Genomic DNA, 23,807 nt, shown 5'->3' with positions numbered 1-23,807 from the left:
GAGTGTGTGTGTGTGTGTATATATATATCACACACACGCGTGCGACGCTGCGTGAGTTTGTGCTTTAGGGTGCATACCCTAATGCAATAGGCTGCGCACGCCTATGAACTCAACTTCAGAAGCTAATAACTATTGGAAGGATTAAGATTTTTTTTAATAGAAGTAATTTACAAATCTGTTTAACTTTCCGGAGCCAGTTGATATATAAAAAAAAGTTTTGGCCTGGAATACCCCTTTAATCCTTCCAATAATTATCAGCTGCTGAAGTTGAGTTGTTGTTTTCTGTCTAGTATCCAGAAAGAAAAAGAAACACGCAAAACAGCGCACACCCATAAATATCAAAAAGTACTCTTTATTAATACATGAATCAAAAAAACAGATAAGATTCTTAAAAACATTTAAAACAGGCCTATAGCAGCCAAAGCACAAAACAGGGTGAGCTCCCTCAACAAAGGAACCCCACCCAGGGCACATGCCTATTACAGTACATCAATATCGTCACTATGTCATACAAATAAGCTACCGCATAACACTATATTCATCACAACAGCCCATATACAACCTGTATTGTCATGTAGCAAGTAATGATGAAATGACACAGGACGGTTAGTGGAGGTGTTACCAGGCAAGTGCCCCCCTAAAGACCCCACGCGTTCCGTTGCCCGTCGGCAACTTCCTCAGGGGTGTTGTGCTTCTATTTCCTTACATCTGTCTTATATATATTACATAATCAACTTAATTACAAAGGTCTGTTTGACCAGAAGGAGATACCTGTGAGTCTCTGTGGTTTCATGTCCGGACGTTGCCGCTCGATTCTACTTCCGGGTCTCCTACCCGAGCGCTGTCGCTCGCTTGTACTTCCGGATCCCACCCGTAGCTCCACATATCATCCACGCATGCACACTCCATACTACAGACTTCCGGATCACATCCGTAGCTCCAAACACCATCCACGCATGCGCACTCCATGCTGCAGACTTCATTGCTTGCGCTTGCGCATTGCGCTCCAGAATACACTCCGTCATTCATGCATTCTCGGGCTACGTCCTGACATACCCCTATGTGTATCACTTGTAGCTGTGCGCTCTAATACTATGGCCACAAGCTAATTCATCCATTCCCCTCACTATAAACCATAGTCTTTCACAAGAATGGTCCCTCAATAATATGTATTTCAATAAGCCGATCTTATATTATTCACATGGACATAAAAATACACATAGAAGACTTTATAGATAAATTTATTTAAAATCATTATCTTAAGCTAGTAGAAAGTATATACAAAATAGATAGCATACCATATAAACTCTGTATGATACAGCCAATTTTGGCGAAACCTATATATCTCTCATAGGGGACCATCCATAGATGTACATCACATAGTCCATATTTAACACGACAAGTTTATACTTCATGAGGGACCATCCATAAATATACATCACATAGTCCATATTTAACATACAAGTTTAGACCCTATATAAAGAGGGCCAGCTAATACCCCACACATCAGTATAAGAAATGATTATTAATATTGATATCCAGCATACAAGGGTAGCAACCCACGTGAACACACACATAAACATAAATATAACCATGGACATATATATAGAATGTCCTATCACCTAATCCACCTATGTGCACATCAGAACACACCTACATATATCTAAAATAAATAAATAATAATAAAATAAAATATATTATATAAATAGTAAATCATTAGGTAGCAATATATATATCCATATCCCTAAATAATTTCATACAATATTCCCTAGATGAACTCATCATAATACATCCAAGTGATTATAACTCCCACTGAGTATAAATTAACATAAATATAAAATCACAAAAGTTGCATATAGTGTTAAAAAACAATAAAAATAAATATAAATATAAATATAAACATAAAAATAATTATAATTATAATTTATATTTATTTTTATTGTTTTTTAACACTATATGCAACTTTTGTGATTTTATATTTATGTTAATTTATACTCAGTGGGAGTTATAATCACTTGGATGTATTATGATGAGTTCATCTAGGGAATATTGTATGAAATTATTTAGGGATATGGATATATATATATATATATTGCTACCTAACGATTTACTATTTATATAATATATTTTATTATTATTTATTTATTTTAGATATATGTAGGTGTGTTCTGATGTGCACATAGGTGGATTAGGTGATAGGACATTCTATATATATGTCCATGGTTATATTTATGTTTATGTGTGTGTTCACGTGGGTTGCTACCCTTGTATGCTGGATATCAATATTAATAATCATTTCTTATACTGATGTGTGGGGTATTAGCTGGCCCTCTTTATATAGGGTCTAAACTTGTATGTTAAATATGGACTATGGGATGTATATTTATGGATGGTCCCTCATGAGGTATAAACTTGTCGTGTTAAATATGGACTATTTGATGTACATCTATGGATGGTCCCCTATGAGAGATATATAGGTTTCGCCAAAATTGGCTGTATCATACAGAGTTTATATGGTATGCTATCTATTTTGTATATACTTTCTACTAGCTTAAGATAATGATTTTAAATAAATTTATCTATAAAGTCTTCTATGTGTATTTTTATGTCCATGTGAATAATATAAGATCGGCTTATTGAAATACATATTATTGAGGGACCATTCTTGTGAAAGACTATGGTTTATAGTGAGGGGGATGGATGAATTAGCTTGTGGCCATAGTATTAGAGCGCACAGCTACAAGTGATACACATAGGGGTATGTCAGGACGTAGCCCGAGAATGCATGAATGACGGAGTGTATTCTGGAGCGCAATGCGCAAGCGCAAGCAATGAAGTCTGCAGCATGGAGTGCACATGCGTGGATGGTGTTTGGAGCTACGGATGTGATCCGGAAGTCTGTAGTATGGAGTGTGCATGCGTGGATGATATGTGGAGCTACGGGTGGGATCCGGAAGTACAAGCGAGCGACAGCGCTCGGGTAGGAGACCCGGAAGTAGAATCGAGCGGCAACGTCCGGACATGAAACCACAGAGACTCACAGGTATCTCCTTCTGGTCAAACAGACCTTTGTAATTAAGTTGATTATGTAATATATATAAGACAGATGTAAGGAAATAGAAGCACAACACCCCTGAGGAAGTTGCTGACGGGCAACGGAACGCGTGGGGTCTTTAGGGGGGCACTTGCCTGGTAACACCTCCACTAACCGTCCTGTGTCACTTCACCACTACTTGCTACATGAGAATACAGGTTGTATATGGGCTGTTGTGATGAATATAGTGTTATGCGGTAGCTTATTTGTATGACATAGTGACGATATTGATGTACTGTAATAGGCAGGTGCCCTGGGTGGGGTTCCTTTGTTGAGGGGGCTCACCCTGTTTTGTGCTTTGGCTGCTATATGCCTGTTTTAAATGTTTTTAAGAATCTTGTCTGTTTTTTTGATTCATGTATTAATAAAGAGTACTTTTTGATATTTATGGGTGTGCGCTGTTTTGCGTGTTTCTTTTTCTTTCTGGATACTGTACTACATTTGATACGTATAGCAGCACCCCTTTTCTAATTGATGTTGCTGAGCACGCTCACATTGTAGTGGTTGTTTTGTGTCTGGCAACAGTGCTCTCTGATGACATCTCTGCTTGTCTCGGGAACTGCACAGAGTAGAAGAGCTTTGCTACAGGGATTTGCTTCTAAACTGGGCGGTTCCTGAGGCAGGTGTCATCAGAGAGCACTTAGACAGAAAAGAACAACTCAACTTCAGCATCTCATAAGTACTAAAAGGATTAAGATTTTTTAATAGAGTAATTTTAATATAGTAATTTGCAAATCTGTTTAACTTTCTGGAACCAGTTGATATATAAGAAAAAGTTTTTTCCTGGATAACCCCTTTAAGGCAGTTGCCTGATGTCAGTACCAGCCATACTACGCTGATGACAGTCCTATTGATCCTTTACCTTTATATCCTTATTTAAAAAAAGAAATAATAATAATAAAAAATAAATAAATAAAAAGCAAAACAAAAAAAACATCATATTAGATTGGTTTATCTACACATGTATATTCAAAGGGAAGGTCGGCTGACAGGACATGCTGGAAGGTGTAGTTCTGCAACTGCAGGGCAGGACGGAAACCACTGCCTTTGCCCCTACCATTGTCCTATAAACAATACAATGTTTATAGGACAATAATAATGACCCACAGATACAATAATAATGACCCACAGATACAATAATAATGACCCACAGAAACGAATAAAGTTACAGAACCTACAAAATAAAATATAAAGTCAGACGTGAGTGTCGCGGTTTTCTCCTGCACATGCAATTCAACTAACAATGCAGCATTTTTTTCTTTCTTCTTTCAATGTCAGGACGTGAAAAATTAAAAGTGAAAGCCAAATCAATTCCATTCTGAGGCCATAAATGAGCTTTAAATCACTGTTATTTCATTTTATAGAAGGAGCGCAACATCCTTGTATTTGCCCTTATATATAAGGTAATGGAGGGTAATAGATGTAATGGGGGAGGGGGTGTTGGAGAGGATGTTGATCACTTTTAAGTGGTATTTTAATTTTTTTAAGTGAAAGTGCACCCATTAGAGCATGCCGTCACTTTACTATCAGTGTGGGGGAGGGGCGGCCTATACCTGAGACCCCACTGATCTTGGAGGGCATTATACACTTGGGTTGATTTTTGGCTGGATGGGCCGATCATTGATCTGTGTAAATAACCCAGCAATCTTTGGGATCGTGCGAACCTAAAAGCCATCCTTGGTGGCTGCACATCTTCCTGTGTGAACAGAGGACGTGTGGTCAACAACGATACAAGTAAAGGCCACACAAGTCAAAGCAATCCCGCTCTGGAGTATAATACATTCTGCAACTGTGTAAGGGCCCATTCACATGGCAGAATATTGGCCTGGAGAAATTCTGGGTGGACATTCAGTGCGCTAGGACCACCCAAACATGCACGCAATGCAATGCATATCTGAGTGGATTCCGCTGAAAGAACATGTTCCTTATTTCTGCGGAGTCCGGAATTTGAATTTCAGCAGAATTATTTGCCATAGAAATTTTGCACGGTGCAGCAGAATCCCATTCAAAACAATGGGAGGCTGATGCACTGGAATGTCTAAGCTGAATTCTTAAAGGGGTACTCAGTCCCTAGACATTTTATCCCCTACCCAAAGGCTAGGGTATAAGATGTCTAATTGCAGGGAGCCAACCACTGGGGACCCCCGCGATCTCCCTTCTGCACCTGGCATTCGTTTAGAGCGTCAGGTGCAGTGCCGAAGGCTTGTGAAATCACAGCCACGTCCTGCTCCTGACATCACGGTCACGCCCCCTCAACGCAAGTCTAAACAAGGGGGCGTCGCGTGACGCCCCCTCCCATAGACTTGCATTGAGGGGACAAGCCTCCGCATCGTCAGTCATCCGGCATGGAGCGAAGTTTGCTCTGTGCACCGGATGTCTGGGGTGCCGCAGCAGAGATTGCGGGGGACCCCAGCGGAGGGACCCCCACGGTCAGATATCTTATCCCCTATCCTTTGGATAGGGGATAAGATGTCAACGGGCGGAGTACCCCTTTAAGTCAGATTCCACTTGGAATCGGTGTGAATGGGGCCTTACAGAACAAGATAAATGCTGAATAAATATTTACAAGATTTGACACATAGAATAAGTTTATCTATAAACGGTAAAGGCAGATTTACTGTATAATTTTATTTTCCTTACTATGTGAAAGATCTCATATCCTTCCTGGACAGCCCTCCCATCAAACCTAATTCATGTACAATAATATATACGTTACAAGTCAAGGCGCTGGAATGAGATAACTTCGTAGAAGCTGTCGGCGGATTATTGATTTATTGTGAGTGGATGAGTCACAGACTGTACGTGTGTCACAGCGGCAGGTCTCTTATCTATGCACCTTCTGTATCTGCTCATTGTATCAGGCGGCCACATACACCGATCAGTCATAGGATTAATAAAGTGTAATATACTATATAGCTACACTACCTGTGATGCCCTGATTGCTTCCTATCGGAGGCTTCATTCCCCAAATACCTGACCATGTCCATGGTGAACACAAGACCGGACGTTCCGGACATGCTCTGACCCTACCGTCTTCACATCCCCCGATGTGCAGATCTCCTGTCCTTAGGCCCCAGCCGCATCAATGTCCGGCCTTCTTTCTGGTACCCAGGCCTGTTACATGACACTTAAAGGATAAGGCTCATGCTCAAAAAATTATCCCCTATCCAAGGGATAGCGGATAAGTTTTACATTGCGGGGGGTCCGAGCGCTGGGGTCCCTCACGATCTCCTGTTTGGAGCACGTCATGACCCCGCCTGCAGCGGAGGCCGCCAAGCCCCCTCCATATAGTTCTATGGGAGAGCCGTTCGGCAATCTTCATCTCTCCCGTAGAACTATATGGAGGGGGCATGGAGGCCACCGCTTCGGGCGGGCGTCGTGACGCGCTCCTGTGCTAGCACACGGAGGCTCCAAACAGGAGATCTCATTTATCTTAGCATATAACCGGCGGGACATAACTGCGGCCAGCTATAAGCTCAGCTGTCAGGCCCCAGAATGCGGAAGAAGACTGGGGCCAAAGGACAGGAGAGCGATATCTACGCACTGGGTAGCGGTGGAAGAAAAATAAATAAATAAAAATAATAAATAAATAATAATCAGTGGATAACTAAAGGGGGCTATCCAGCATTTAAAAATGAATCTCCCTACAATGGAGGTCGGACCCTTTGAGATCTCTACAATGGGGCCCCAAACTACATCGGCATGCGCTACATGTATTATCTATGGCTAAACCAAAGATGCCCGAATATCTCCAGTGCTCCTATAGAGAATGCATGCAGAAGGCTCCATGCAGCAGCAACGATTTGGGCCCACTCTGTAGATCGCTGTGGGGCCCAGAGATCGGACCCCTGCAATTAGACACTTATCATTGTTAAACACTTAAGAACCTGCAAAGGGACCATGCAATGTTGGCAAACAAGGGAAAAGGGAACTGGCATAAGTTTCATGGAAAGGGAATATGATGGCATTACCCAGCACTATTGGGGGGGGCACTATGATTGGTGTCATTTTCCTCTGTGTATGCCCCTGAAAGGTACCACCCTCTGTTGTCCAAGGTTTCATGGCGGCACTAGGAAAGCTTTTTGGTGTTAGTCTACTAATTCCAGTTGAGAACCTAGAATTGCTATTTTATGGGTAACACGTGTTTACGAATGCAGACATGTCAGGAGAGGCCGCAGGGGCCCTTTGTAGCTAAAGTGCCCACTACACAATTCATGTAAATAGTGGTTGAGGTGCTCAAAAATGTATCACATAACCAAGTTTTAGAGACTTTGTCAAGAAGACAATCCATGTCTATATGTTATATTAGGGCATAAGGATATTAAAGAGCAGTGGTTTCCAAAGAGTGGACCTTCAGATGTTGCAAAACTGCAACTCCCTGCATGCCCGGACAGCCTTTGGCTGTCCGGGCATGCTGGGAGTTGCAATTTTGCAACATCTGGAGGTCCATAGTTTGCAGGCCACTGGTATAGAGGGGGGTGCTCTATCTGGAACCTCCTCTTTGAGCCAGAACAAAGATTGGCTAACATTCTGGCAGACTCAAGCTATTCTTACATTAGGTTACGTTCACAGAAGTTTTTCGCTGCAGATTTAGTTGACTTCGATGGGGTCTGCTGGGGAAAACTTGCAAAAGATCAACCTGTGTAAATGTACCATTGCAGTATTTCCCAACCAGGGCCCCTCCAGCTGTTGCAAAACGACAACTCCCAGCATACCCGAACAGCCAAAGACTGTCTAGGCATGCTATGAGTTGTAATTTTCCAACAGCTGGAGGCACCCTGTTTGGTGTAATACCACAATTGCCCTGCAGTCTGCGCCTATTCTGTCATACTCTGCCAGAAGAAGAACCCAAAGCTGGTTCCAAAGCTCACCAAGTAATATAAGTTATTCCGTTTTACTTTAAAAAGGTATTATGTTAGCAAAACTGCAGTTTTTTTCCCAACTATTTTTCATTTTTTCCCCTTTTGCAATGTAATTTTGCACCAGTATTTAGTTTACATAAAATAATGTCAAAGTCAACGGAGGGTTCTGAGTCGGGCTTCGGACTGTATCCCCCCACATAGTGATGTTATGACATGTGAACGGCAATCAGCGGCTGTCAATCAATCCACGCGAATAAGAACAAACAGCAGAGACTTATATCTCCTGCGCCGGGGGATTATAAATGTCACGTCGCTCCATTTAATCTGCACCACTTCATGGGCTGGAAATTAAAAGAGCGAGCCGTCAGAGGGGCGCCAACATGACACAACCTTGACCACCACTGTGTTATTGATGGAAAGTTCAAGGCAAATATGGCAATGCCCTTGGATCCTTCATGAACTCACCCTTGCCTTACCCCCTTCCTTTGAACCAATCCTTGGAAGAACATTCCATCAATGATACTGTGAGATGTTGCCCAGTCATTGCCTGGGCAGGGGGGGTGGAGACAGGGGCTTAAAATAGGGGGGTAAGGAGGAATGGGTGACAAAAAAAATATACGAGTATGAGGCATTGGCTGCCATCTGCACTCTAAAGTCAATGGCCACCTTCCCGCCAATGGAGGTGCTTTAGATCTCGTACTGTGGTGTCCAATGGATTGTCACTTCCCTTACACCATAAGATACGGCAAAATGTTGCCCAGCCACTGCCTCTGAGCTATAAGGACAGAAGCCCAATAAGGGGGGGGGGGGGGGTAAGGGCCTGGGCTGCCCTCTGCACTCTAAAGACAATGGCAAACTTTTGACTTCATGTAGTCTTTCCCCACCATTAAAGGTGCTTTGGGTATGGTACTGTTGTGTCCAAGGGATTGTAACTTCCCTTACACCATAAGAGGAAAGGACTTCTCACTGCCTGGGCAAAGCTCCAAGATGCATCATACCTCATGCAAAGCGCAGGACACAGTGAATGCCAAATATTGTTTTTTTACTTGATATTTGCCCTGGTAATGCTAACAGTAATATAAAGTTGAGAACATCCATAGGACACATGTACATCATCGCAGCAGTTGGCACCTATTGACGCCATTGGGTAGCCCATATTTACTTACACGTATGACGAGCAAGCGAGTAATTGGATCCGCCACTGGTCAGCCCAAAACCCTCCGGAATCTGACTGGAACTGCGTGGCCGGGTTAATAATTTTGGCGGTTCGATTTCGGCTCCAAACTCTGCCCCGATCACCCCTAGAAGAACTATGGCTGTGGCTTGCTTCCGGCGTTCTTCATACGAAGTGGATATTTTCTTCACTGGAGGAAGGTTGGAAAGACAACCTGAATAGAGAGAAACATGATATTAAGGGTCAGGAACAAGATGTACATTATATGAGCAGTATGAACATTGACATAGAAGGGTAACACATGGCCTCCACGTACAGATACTTTACTTTACTGAATGTGTCCATTGTAATGTGTAGGATGTTAACATAGTAGAACCCATTAAATATGTTGAGGCTGGACTTTTGATATTTTGAAAGGATCAGTCAAACATCTTATGTGTATGGAGGTTTATGGACTGGACAGAAGAAGTCTGTGGGAAGGGGGGCTGGCAGTGACTCTCTCCTGATACAGCATGCAATATGTATTAGAAGAATCTAGAGAGATGTGCTATATAAGAAATAGGCAATTAAAATGAAAGGCCACAATAGGGTGCTAGGTACACCACATCCAAAGAAAGAGCCTGGGCCGTGTACCTGCAAGCTGATCCTGTCTTTCTGCTGAAGATTATCCACTCTAACCTCTACCACCCAATGTCCAGGGTCCAGGCTCCTAGCTATATGCTGGGAGTTGTAGTTTTGCAACAGCTGGAGGCATTCTGGTTGGGAATCACTGGTTTAGTGTAACCCTTTTCCTTGCTGTGCTGCCTATTTTACTCACATAGAACCTTACTCAGGGGCTCAATAACAGCAGAAAGAACACTAAAATCACCTTGTCATCACTCTGAATGGTTAATCTTACAAAACCAGGCAAGTTTTTACAAAGTTCCTGAAACTACAGATACACTTTAAATGTTCCAGTTTAGTTTTTTTGAATTGTTGCAACAGATGACAAGATAGATAGGTAGATATGAAATAGATACATAGGAGATACTCCAAAGATTTTTCAAGCAGCACAACCCAGTGGTGCAGAGGTGCCTAAAAACCAGTAGCGTATGGACGTAACCCTTGGTGATAATTTGATGATAATTGTATTTGTGCATCAGTCAATTCTACCCAATTGACTGATGCACAAACACAATTATTATCAAAAGTACTACATTTTTGCCCCTCCAATAATATGGACTGGTTCCAACTTGAATTAGATTGTGAACAGTTTTTCCGAAAATTTAAGTTAAAAATATGGTTTGACTCTAACCCTGTGAATAATGTTGTTTCTACTCCTATGGATGATGTGGGGTTTAGGGCCTCTCAATATGACCTAAAAGTCAGTAGCAGCTTTAACCCGCAGATCAACTCTTGTGCACTGGATACATATTGCATGTTGGTGAAAAATGATATAGAAAAATTATGAGTAGGAAGCACTAACAATAAATCCTTAAATTTAACACATGCACAGTTTCGGGCTATTGATGAATTGATCCATGACCACTGCCTTATTATAAAACCGGCTGATAAAGGCAGTAAGGTTGTGGTCATGGATCTTTCAAAATATTTGGCCAACTTTCTGATACATCTACCTATGTTGTTCTTAAAGGGGATCCAACTAGTGAAGTCTCAAACAGGATAAATACTTTCCTAAAACAAACTTTTGGATCCAAATTGATTGATGAACCATTGTTTAATTTTTTTGATGGTTACACATCCAGTGGTACCTATTATGTACTTTTTACCAAAAATCCATAAAGACTTGGTAAACCACACAGGGAGACCCATAGTCTCTGGGCAGGGGTCCATTACAAGTCAGATCTCAATTTTTTTGGACCAAGGGTTACGTCCATATGCTACTGGTTTTCGTTCATACATCAGGGACACGTCAGATTTTTTACTCAAATTGCAATCTGTCCAGGTACCGGATGGTGCAATCTTGGCATCATTCAATGTGGTTTGATTGTACACTTCAATTCCCCATGATTTGGGAATTGAGGCAGTAAAAAAAAAGCTATTAGCCCAAATTTCTCTGAGGAGAAGACAACATTCATTCTTACATTACTACATACAGTTCTTTTCAATAATTATTTTTCATTCAATGACAAATTTTATTTACAGACAGCAGGTACCGCCATGGGCTCAAATGTGGCATCGGCTTACGCTAACGTGCTCATGGCAGACTTAGAGGAGATGTCTATCTATCTATGTATCCCACCACTTCAGCCATGTGCTGAAGTGGTGGCGATACATAGATGACTTCTTCCTCATTTGGACGGGTTCTAAACAGCAACTTCAGGATTTTATTGAATAAAAAAATTCATATAAATACACACATTCAATTTACGTTAACTTTTTCTCTGGAATCTCTACAATTTTGGATACATTGGTTATCATCAAGGATGGAAAATTGCAAACTGATTTATATGTTAAACCGACGGATAGTAACTCCTGTTTGAGATACGATAGTCATCATCCCCGCTCCATCGTTAAGTCACTACAGACTAGTCAGATGCTACGTGCTAAGCGCATCATTAGTCTAGAAGATAGAGTAGAACCTGCACTTACTAAAATGATGAGGAATTTCAGGAGAAGGAATTTCCGAAAGAATTATTACAAATTAAAACTCGGGTATACACTTCAAAAAGAGAGGAATTACTACAACCAAAGCAAAGGAACGATAAATCTAGAATAGCGTTTATTTCTACTTACAACTCTAACTCTGGGACTGTTCTGAATAAAGGAGTCTTTCCCTACGATTACTGAATTTATGAACAAACCATTGATGTCTTATAGGTGGCCACCCAATTTGAGGGACAGACTGGTAAAACCTGATGTGTCCCTCAAAAGGGTGGGAGGTACAGAACAATAACTGACTGTTGCTAATAAAGTGTCATATCCTTGCAGGAACTGCCTAAATTGTACATACATGGATAAAGGATCGATCTTCAAACATCCTATGAATGGGAGGGAATACTTGATCAAGTTCTACTTGAACTGTATTTCCTCTTTTGTCGTGTATGTTCTTATGTGCCCGTGTCATCTCATCTATGTGGGTGAAACTACCCTTGAATTTAAAATACTTTTAAATCAGCATCGATATAGCATCCGAAAAAAACTACTTGACTTACCGATGTGAAAGAATTTCTCTGAGGTGGGTCATAGTGAAAGGGAACTTAGATGTATGGTAATTGATCATGTACCAATACCAAAAAGAGGAGGAGATAGAGTTAGTTTATTAAAAAAACGTGAACTCTTTTGGATACATGAGCTAAATTCATTGCAACCACGAGGACTAAATGTTGTGTAAATAGATTAAGAAAGTTATGGAAATGGAGTCATTGGGGGAGATTTATCAAAACCTGTGCAGAGAAAATGTTTCCCAGTTGCCCATAGCAACCAATCAGATCGCTTCTTTCATTTTTAACAAGGCCTCTGAAAAATTTAAGAAGCAATGTGATTGGTTGCTATGGGCAACTGGACAACTTTTCCTTTGCAGAGGTTTTTATAAATCTCCCCCATTGGCTTTTACTCAGTCACTTATAGACTATGAAGTAATCAGTAGTGTGTATTAAAGGAGAACTTCAGAATACAAAAATTGTCCCCTATACTGCCGGCAGTAAAAAACAAACAAAAAAAAAAACGATAGATACATACCTTCCTTCGCTCCCCCGATGCCTCCGGTAACCCACTCCGGTCTCCGCCGCAATCCTCTTCCTGGTTGCCGGTGGTCCGCGAGTCTTACTGTACTCAGCCAATCACTGGCTGCAGAGAAGTCCCGACTCGGCCGGCAATAGGCTGAATGGCAGTGTGACGTTTTCGGTCCCGGCAGCAGGTGACGGTGTAGTGAAGAATTGTATGTCTTGAAGCGTTCTCACACTGCCGCTCAGCCTATCGCTGGCCGAGTCGGGACTTCTCTGCGCCCGGTGATTGGCTGAGTGCAGTATGACTCACCAATCACCGGCAACCAGGAAGAGGATCGCGGCGGAGACCGGAGCCGGTTACTGGAGGCACCGGGGGAGCGAAGGAAGGTATGTATCTATTTTTTTTTTTTTTTTTTTTTACTGCCGGCAGTATGGGGGACAATTTTTGTATTCTGGAGTTCTCCTTTAAGGGTCATGAAGTGTCCAATTATTTATTTATCTTTTTCTACTATTTTTCTAGATTAAGCAGAAGATCGAGAACGTTTTCCACTTACCGCCAACATTAATTGAAAATTTGGTCCATCTATTGTATACTAGCAATCAACTAATTTTAATGCACTTTATATACAGTCTTCTATATATATTTATTTAAACATAAATTATAGATCTTGTATGAATTACATGTATACAGCATTTAGGCACTCTTATCCCTACACCAATATGGCCACCGTGAGCGTTTAGTCGCAGATGCGCATGTGCAAATGCAGAGGTCACATGGTGTGAGTGATCAGGTGCGCGATTGGCTGTTTAAATCTCCAAGCCAACACAGTGTGTTTTGAAACACACGGAGATGCCGTAATGGCGACAATGAGCGGGTGAGTAGAGCGGTCCTCTGTTCTTTTAATTGTTTTTAATTATCAAACACTGTTGCAAATGATCCAGTGTATGGATCATTATAAACTGTACTGTGTATCACGTTTGGATGTAGCGATCGACACTTTAGCAATGAATTTACAAATCACTGACCGTGTGTAACTTGATTGGTTTTATGTATTTTTGCACATTTTATGATGTTTTTCCTGTATTTTGTCACTAGTTTATATTTGAAGAATTTATTACATTGCACCATATAAATAGGTGGCACTTACAACACTGTTTATGCTTGAAAAAGCCGGTGTGAGACTGGGGAAACGTTGTAGCACTACCTTATGGGAAAATAAAGTCACCTTTGAACTTTCATTTGGAGTGCTGCGGAATCTCTCTTTATATGTACATAGGAGATAGCTAGATAGCTATATATATAAGGTAGATAGATATGAGATAGATAGATAGATATTAGATAGACTCCAGACTCCCCCAAAATGGCATCATATTATAGTACCCCTAAGGTACATAAGGGGACTTTCACTTGAGAGGACATCCGATAGTCTCGGGCATTGATAGCTTAACACAAAACCCCAGCCAGTACGTGGACTTAGTATTACGGCCTTTTGCCTACGGATTGCCCTCCTTTGCAGGGATACAACAGACATACTTAAACGACTGGAGGGCCTCCATGTCGAGGAGGGTGCATTCCTGGCATCCCTCAATGTGGAGGCCCTTTATTTGTCACTTTATTTGACTCACAGGGAGGGATGTAGGGCAACTGAATTCTTCTTGAAAACACGGGGTATTCAATATACGCTACATAATGAATTTGTACTGGAGTTACCCTCATTTGTTCTAACAAGGAATTATTTTTGCTTTGGGGTAACCAAATTGCAGCAACGTGGCACAGCAATGGGGAGCCCATGCACCCCCAGCTATGCCAATCTATATTTAGGGTTCTGGGAAGACCAGAGGGTATTTACTGAGGAGATGTCTCAATGGACCGAATCCATCAATTTATGGATCCGGTACATAGATGACGTCTTCCTCATATAGACGTCATCAGAAGAGTCCTTTGTGGAATTTGTCTCCAAGTTAAATCAAAATGACACGGGTCTTAAGTTTACATATACCATCAGCAAACAAGAATTGATATTCTTGGATTTAAGGATCTGGATAGTGAATAACCAACAGATCCTTACTACCATCTACCGAAAAGAGACAGCCACGAATACCCTGCTTCAGTGGGGGAGCTGTCATCCACTTCCGCTGAAGCGGGGTATTCCTATCGGTCAATACCTGCGAGTGCGTCGCAACTGCTCCACACTAGGGGAATTTAAGATAAAAGCCTCAGAATTATGTAAGAGCCTAAAAAGTAGAGGGTATCCTAATAAAACACTCAAAAAAAAGCATATACAAGAGCTCTAATGAGCATACGAATAACCTGTTGTCCCCCAAAATAAGTGAGCAAAAACAAGAACTTCCTAGAATTATAGGGACATATGATGAGAAAGCTGTTGAGGTTCGTAAAATCATTTCGTCCTTTTTGAACATTCTCAAGTCCGATACTATGATCACTGATTTGATCCCTGACTCCCCCTCTATAACATACAGAAGGCGGAAAAACCTTAAAGACCATCTAACAAATAGTTATCTTGCACCAATCGGGTCACCAGATACGTGGCTAAATAGCAAAGTACTAGGCAGTGTAGATATGTTATACCCAGCAAAACGTTCAAATTCAGTCCACTGGTGAGGAATATAAAATACGGCATTTTGCCAACTGCAATACAATAGGGGTTGTTTATATACTCACACTCCCATGTCCCAAAAAATTACGTGGATAAAATGTTTAGATCCCCCCCCCCCCCCCCCCCACAAAAAAAAAACTTTTTCAGGCACATGTGGGGGGCATCGTTAATGAAAGGAATACACCTGTCACCGTACATTTAAAAAAATATCATAACAGCAAAAACAGTGGCTTAAAGGGGTACTCCGCTGCTCAGCGTTTGAAAAACTGTTCTGAACTCTTGAAGGGGAGCTTGTGACGTCATAGTACCGCCCCCTCATGACATCATGCCCCTCCCCCTCAAGTTTGTTTGTTTGTTCCAAACACTGAGTAGCGGAGTATCCCTTTAAGGACACAAGTAATTGAAGTAGTCAAGCCCCCACAGAGGGGGGGAATGGGATATACTCCTACTTCAAAGAGAGGAAGAATGGACCTTTAGAATAAAATAAGTATTTCCGAATTATAAATAGGAGATAATGTGACACTATTGCTTTGCGACCAGTATCTATATAGCCATAAAGATTCGTGCACTGATATATGAATTAGGGGTCAGGATATACATTTTTGTGTTTCTTTAAAACATTTATTATATTTACAACTTTTGAACACCTTTTGCAGACAATGTTGCGGTAAGTTTGTCTGTTTTTCTCGTTCGTTCTTCTAAGTACTATCATCATAGCTTAAGTGAACCATAGAATAATACTATAGATGTATGGAGATACAGTGGGTTAAAGGGGTACTCCGCTGCTCAGCGTTTGGTACAAACTGTTCCAAACGCTGGAGCCGACACCGGGAGCTCGTGATGTCATAATCCCGCCCCTCATGACATCACGCCCCGCCCCCTCAATGCAAGTCTATGGGAGGTGGCGTGACGGCTGTCACGCCCCCTCCCATAGACTTGCATTGAGGGGGAAGGATGTGACGTCATGAAGGGGAGGGGCTGACGTCACAAGCTCCTGACGCCGGCTCCAGCATTCAAACAGTTTGTTCCGAACATTGAGCAGTGGAGTCCCCCATTAACCATGTTAGATGCTACTATAGGAGGACCCTGCACAGCATACCCACCCCCACCAGATCAGCTGACACGCCGGCCAGGTGAGAAACCGGAATGATCACATGATGACGAGGACAGGTGTGTAGTGCAGGTAATGAATGAAAGGGGGTTCAGCCTATGACCATATATAAGACTAGTTCAAACAACACAGGGATACATGGCCGCCATCAGTGTCATGTCGGATACACGACACAGCAAGGAACAACATATGCAAAATTAGAGAGTTAGAACTAAGATTCCTGATGAACCCAACAGCGGGAAACACATAGAATCTATACTGAATCTGAAAATAGGAGCTAAGAAGCAGCCACTTGATGTTAACCCGGATACATGAATGAAGCAAGTCCAGGACCAAAGGGTTTTTGTTTGATTATATAGCACCCACTATGCACATTTAAAGACTTTTTGTAAATAGCACATTTTAGGGATATAGTGCAATATACATCTAGTGCAATTATCTACATGTGTAATATTTCCATGAACTGTGCAACAAGGTTTGTAGAATATTTCTATTAACTGTGCAATAGGATACCTGCAATATCTCTATAAACTGTGCAATATAATTGATGCTGCCATACATGATATCCTGGGCTTTATGGAATGATCAGGTCCTTGCTCAGAGGAGCAGCAATTTCTCCAGTGAGCATTACATAACGTATACCTAGCGATATCTGATATATATGTGATATGTATGTAGCTATATGGACATTCTGTTTTCAGATAATAAATGCTATGTGGATATATGTGCAATAATACAAGTGCAATCTGGATGTGCTATAATAAGGACAAATATATACTGTCTACAGAAGATTTTGAATAGACAATAGAGGCCTCTGGGATATACATGAACATTGATTATAACCTTTTCTCTGGATACATCCAGCCACAAAAATAGAGAGGTATAATCATGAGCTAAGGGAGTCCCAGACTATGGACTATATACCATTCTGATACTTTATATGATAGCGTGGACACTAAGATGGCAGCGGCAATGTATGTGTTTGAATAAATACCCCCTGTTTTTCTTTTGTTTCTTTTGTTTCTGGAGCTTTGTATTACCTATAATTAAAAGCGAAGTTTTTAATCTCATTGTGCTCAATGCTACATATATACGCATGAGATAAATCTGTCGGATGTGTCAAAACACATATTAGTGCCTGATAGATAGATAGATACCAAAAAATGCAGCAGCACTCCGGTTCAGATGAAAATGGTGTTAGGCATATTCATCAAGTGAAAAAACGCAATGTTTGGACTGTCTCATACTGTCTGTGTCAAGGCTTGACAAAGACCATGTGAGACGGTCGAAACGTCACATTTTTTTACAATTTTCATCTGAACCAGAGTGCTGCTGCATTTTTTGCTAATTTTGGGAGCCCTACCTGGGCCGGACCAGCCTGCACCTGGACATGCTATAAGGGAGTGCGGTTCTCCTTCAAGAATCTAGATAGATACACAAGAGGAATTGAGGAAAATCAAGGATTTGTTTTTTCCCCTTCACGCCATTCTAGCCTCACTAGACGTAAGCAGTCTGTATACGTCTATCCTCCATAATAGGGGAATAAAAACTGTACAAGATCTCATACAACACCAATTTTCTCCTGCCAAAACTAAATTAATTTGTCTATACTACAAATTGTTCTGACATGCAACTACTTTACATTTAATGAACAGTTTTTTTTTTCTTCAAATAGCGGGCACCGCAATGGGGACCATTGTTGCCCCAACCTATGCCAACATTTTCATGGCCTCCCTGGACTATGTATCCCACCACTTCCGCCTTGTGTTGGTGTGGTGGAGATAGACATAGACGATATCTTCTTCATGTGGCAAGGGAGTGCCATGGAATAGCTTGGCTTCACCAATTTTCTGAATCATAAGGGCCACAATATCAAATTCACTTTAACTTACTCTCCCAGTTCGGTACAATTTCTCGATACCTTTGTGACCATAGAAAATAATCCTCTTACCACCCAGCTGTATGGAAAACCCACTGAAAGCAATTTGCTGCTACATTTTACAAGTTGCCATCCTAGGCCTATGATTAGGTCCCTGCCCAAGAGTCAGATGATGAGAGCTAAATGCATCATCAGCCCGGAGCCACTAGTAGAACCATCACTTGATCGGATGGTCTCTAGATTTTTTCCAACGTGGCTATTCCCTGGAATGACTCTTGATAGACAGACATTATGTAATGTCTCTTGATAGACAGATCAATCAGAGATCGTACCAAAAATACTTCTAGAATTGCATTTGTCTCCACCTATTGCAATATGTCCAACAGAATATTGAAGAAAACACTGGTCTATTCTCTCCAGGAGTTTTCCTGATATACCGGAGTTTTCCAATCCTCCTCCTATATCCTACCCTCGCCCACGTAACTTGCGAGACCAACTTGTCAAATCAGACATCTCTATCAAAAAGGGTGATCAGCAGAGATACTTTACAACACAGAGTAAAGGCAGCTACCCATGTTGCTCATGTATTAACTGTCCCCTGATAATTAAAGGTCCATCTTTCATACATTCTGTAACATCCAAGGAGTACAATATCGGATATTATTTGACCTGCACATCTAAATGTGTTGTGTATCTACTTTCCTGCTCATGTAAACTTTTATATGTGGGTGAAACAACCCTGGATTTTCGCACTCACATTAACCACAACAGGTACACCATCCACAAAAAGCGTATGGATTTACCTGTGGCAAAGCATTTTACAGAAATGGGCTACAGCGAACGTGATCTCCACTATACATTAAATTGATCAAGTCCCTATCCCCAAAAGTGGTGGGGATCATACTTCTTTACTAAAACGTTGTGAACTCCGTTGGATTTTCGAACTCAAACGCTGCATCCTAAAGGTCTTAATGTAGAATTTAATGTTACACCTGATTCATTATAATATCATGTATACAATAGGTCCCCATCATGTTGTTATATTAGAGTTGTTTAAGATGTGCTTTGTCTAGTCTCCAGTGTTAAAATTTTTTCTGTCTCTGTTTTTAACAGATGGAAATGCGGATGAAGAATAGCACCACCAAAATAAATATTAATATATTTATGTATACGATTTTGTTCAGGATGGGAAACTGAGGAGCCAATATTTGTAAAAATTACAGGAAACTTATGTCCTTGTTCACACTAATGCGATTTGGATGCAGGTTATGGTGTGGCCCTGCCAAGATTTGACCAATGTCCCAAGATGTGCAGAATGGCTTGTCTCTGCACTCCTGATACGTGACCGACAGATGGCGAGGCTGTCTTTGGTCTGCTTCCAGGTGATAGTTACCTGGAGTATGGTGGGTTCCGCACTCTTTCAGGGCGACTTTGCGGCTGCCCGATATGAATAGGGACTGCTGTGGTTAAGGCTTAAAATGGACCGTATACACATTATCATTCCACAGTGCCCTCTTTTGCCATTGATACGCATTATGCTATGCCCTGAACTAAAAAGGCTGCGCGCTACCGCCACTCTGTCGTGTGCATGCTCACGCTGAGGATGCCTGCACTAGACGTTTAATACTCCTATTGGCTCCTCATGTGCTTACTTCCCTGTACTGTGCGCCGGCACATGTGTGACATGGCGTCCCCTAGACCATGCCGAGACGCTGTTCTTTCCTATTGGTGAGTGTAATCTCCGTCCTGCTTGCACTGATTACTATAATTTGCACATGATGATAATTATCCTTGTTTACTCATTTCACACTTTGGCCCCTTTACTGTACATGTGATTATGTACCTATGTTTATGCACTGATTTGTCGCACTTTATATATGCTATAAGCTCCTTTTTGATGTATATATTATTGCATATTCTCATGATATAACATTTTGAATGTAAATTGACAATTATGTATCACCCCTATTTATATGCTGCACATTCACTCTGTTACCATGCTTGAAAATGGGCGCATGTGGCGACCGAAATGTCGTACTTTGGATGGAATAAAATAATCTTATTTTCACCTGAACCTGAGTGCTGCAACCTTCCTTCGTATGTCTAGATAGATAGATAGTGAGATATGAGATAGATCTGAACTGGATGAGAAGATGAGTAGGCCCCAGCACACATATAGCAGTCATCATAAGCTCTATATAGGGTACAGTTCTGTCCAGCTTTCGATCTATGGTGTGATCTGAGACACCTAATTCTTCAGTCTGGACACAGGACGCTGTTCCCTTCCCCCTATAAGAATAGCAGAGCTCCATTGTGCAGAGCACTGATTGTTCTGTCAGCTGACCTCTGCAGAAGGGGAATTGCTAAGCACGGCCTGTTCACTGCTGACAAATGAATGATCTCAGCGCCATGTTCACACCACAGCGGCCTCTCAGTCCAGGTGCTCAGACACACAGCCCGGTGTGACATCTTAGATCAAGATGAATTGGCGCAAACTCCTGATCCAAGATTGTTTTATACCATTTAATTTAGTTTCTTCCCTTGCTTGGATGAGCACAGCTCTGGTTATAGATTTCTATTCTAATGTAGTGAAGCAGGCACTGAAAGAAGCCAATGAAGCAGATGCTGGCGTAGGGGGACTGCGGGGATACTGATCAATAGGCGAGCCACTGACCCTATGTGCTCCGCTTCTACCATCGCCACCGCCTCTGCCCAACAAATAACACATGTGCAGCTTCCAGTAGGAAATAAAACAGCAGGCGACACTGAACGGCTCTTCCTGCTGACTGCACCGCACAGGACGGGGGTAGAATACTGTGTGCTGCCCGAGCCGGAACAGAGTCACCATAATATTAGTACTAAAACATCATCTATACATAGCTACACTAATATCTATTAATCTATCTAATAAATATCTATCGTATCTATGTATCTATCTATTGTATCTACTGTATCTATCGTTTCTATCTATCGTATTTCTCTATCTAGGGTATCTATTTCATTTATCTATCTATCATATCTACCTATCATAACTATCGTATCTATTTATTTATCATACCTAGAAATCTATCATATCTTTTGTATATATCTATCTAGAATCTATCTATCTATGGTCTCTATCCATCCATTCATTCATCCATCATTCATTCATTCATCCATCTTTTTTTTTTTTTTGGTGGACTATACCCAAAAATGTTGCCATATCAGGTCAATGCATAGAGCGACTGAAACCAGCTTCAAAATCGGCCCCGGTTCTCAAAAATCCCTTCAATATATATATTTATGTATCTATCACAGATCTATCTATATTTCTATTCCATACCTATCTATATACCCATACCTATTTTTTTTTATCTATATATCTATCTGTCTGTCTCAGATCTATCTATCTCAGATCTATATATTCATTTCTATCCATCTCATATCTATCTATCCATCTCATATCTATCTATCTCATTTCTATCTATCTTATATCTATCTATCTATCTATCTCATATCTATCTTTCTTATATCTATCGATCTAACTATCTCATATCTATCTACCTCATATCTAGAAACAGGAGAATACAGCAGCACACTGCTAGCACAAAGATATAGATAAAACATGAGTATATAGATGAAACATGAGTATATAGATAGAACATGAAAAGCTATACAGCTGTAATGCAATAAATGAAAATATGAAATTATGAGGTAGTTAGCTTGCAAATTTCGCGGCCAAATAGCTTGGACCGTCCCACCACGGTAAGGTGACCTCATTCTGGGACGGACCCTTCACTATGAATATGCCTCTGTGTGAACAGCTCAGCAGGCATTGCAAGATCTGAAACATCCAAAGCACCTTATATACACCTGCACCTGTAAGCCAGGTCTATACAATAGTTTGGAATGAATAGTGCTGGCCAACTTATTCTTTGGTTGTATTACACATACGGGGGAGTGGCTACCTCCATGTTGGCTCTTGCACCCCATCCACCTCTATTAGGTGTATATAAGGTGCCTTGGATGTTTCAGATCTTGCAATGCCTGCTGAGCTGTTCACACAGAGGCATATTCATAGTGTAGGGTCCGTCCCAGTATGAGGTCACCTTACCGTGGTGGGACGGTCCAAGCTATTTGGCCGCCAAATTTGCAAGCTAACTACCTCATAATTTCATATTTTCATTTATTGCATTACAGCTGTATAGCTTTTCATGTTCTATCTATATACTCATGTTTCATCTATATACTCATGTTTTATCTATATCTTTGTGCTAGCAGTGTGCTGCTGTATTCTCCTGTTGCTGTATATTTAGACCAGCAGCCTGCACCTGTAAGCCAGGTCTATACAATAGTTCGGAATCAATAGTGCTGGCCAACTTATTCTTTGGTTGTATCGCATATCTATCTCCTATCTATCTATCTCATATCTATCTATATATCTATCTATCTCATATCTATCTATCTCATATCTATCTATCTATCTCTCATATCTATCTATCTATCTATCTCTCATATCTATCTATCTATCTCTCATATCTATCTATCTATCTCTCATATCTATCTATCTATCTCTCATATCTATCTATCTATCTCTCATATCTATCTATCTATCTCTCATATCTATCTATCTCATATCTATCTATCTATCTCTCATATCTATCCCACATATATCTAACTATTGTATATACTCTTACTATACTATTGTATATATTTCTCTATCTCTACATCTCACGTATATTTATCTCCACAAATCTACTTATAAATGTACATAAAAGGGATCACTGGGTGCAAACCATCCAGGGTGCAGTAAGTAGCAGGAACATTTCTCCATTTAAAATTGTAAGTAAAGGAGGAAAAAAAATCCAGGCTACAATTTCATTTGTCTCATGAAAATGTGGTATTTTCTCCCACTGACTTGCTTCATTTAATCATGCTAAAGGGCGACAGAGAGATCCATTTTCCTGACAGAACGGTTGATCACCCTATCACAGCCAGAAAATTAATAACTGGAAATAGCCTTATGTGAAAAACAAAAAGCCAGACGGATGAAAAGGAGAAAATGTTCAACATTTACAGCCCGAGCCCAGCTGAATCACTCCCAAACTAGCAGCAAAAAAGAAGGTTTTTGTCATTTTTTATTATTAGTTTTATTTTTTTATTTTAGGAGCTTTAGTTGTTTGCAGATTTTTTTATACATTTGCAGTATACATGAATTGTCAGAACACACACACAGCAGAAATAACACCAATAAAAAATAACAACAATAATAATAATAATAATAATAATAAATAAAATTAATAAATCTGATGCTGCTGATTATATTTAAGAGCTTTGTGTGGATCCAAAAATGGTAAAAGCAACAATAACTTCTCATACATGACTGTGGTATTGATCTATGGTGCAGCACCCAAAGAAGTCT

The 23,807-nt window shown here is 40.8% G+C and overlaps 1 protein-coding gene across 2 annotated transcripts in view; it reads right to left on the bottom strand.

Annotated features, from left to right (window-relative positions):
• Nucleotides 1-23,807, bottom strand: part of WDR7 (WD repeat domain 7) — a 479,768-nt gene that overhangs the window by 206,567 nt on the left and 249,394 nt on the right. For both annotated transcript variants that reach the window (XM_056544810.1, XM_056544818.1), the window contains one exon: nucleotides 9,123-9,344. In XM_056544810.1, the coding sequence (XP_056400785.1) occupies nucleotides 9,123-9,344 (222 nt within the window). The remainder of the gene's footprint in view (nucleotides 1-9,122; nucleotides 9,345-23,807) is intronic.

This window comes from Hyla sarda, chromosome 1 (genome assembly GCF_029499605.1).
Source record: "Hyla sarda isolate aHylSar1 chromosome 1, aHylSar1.hap1, whole genome shotgun sequence".
Lineage (NCBI taxonomy): Eukaryota > Metazoa > Chordata > Amphibia > Anura > Hylidae > Hyla > Hyla sarda.
Note: the sequence above shows the minus strand (reverse complement) of the source record. Positions and strands in the feature narration are given on the sequence as shown.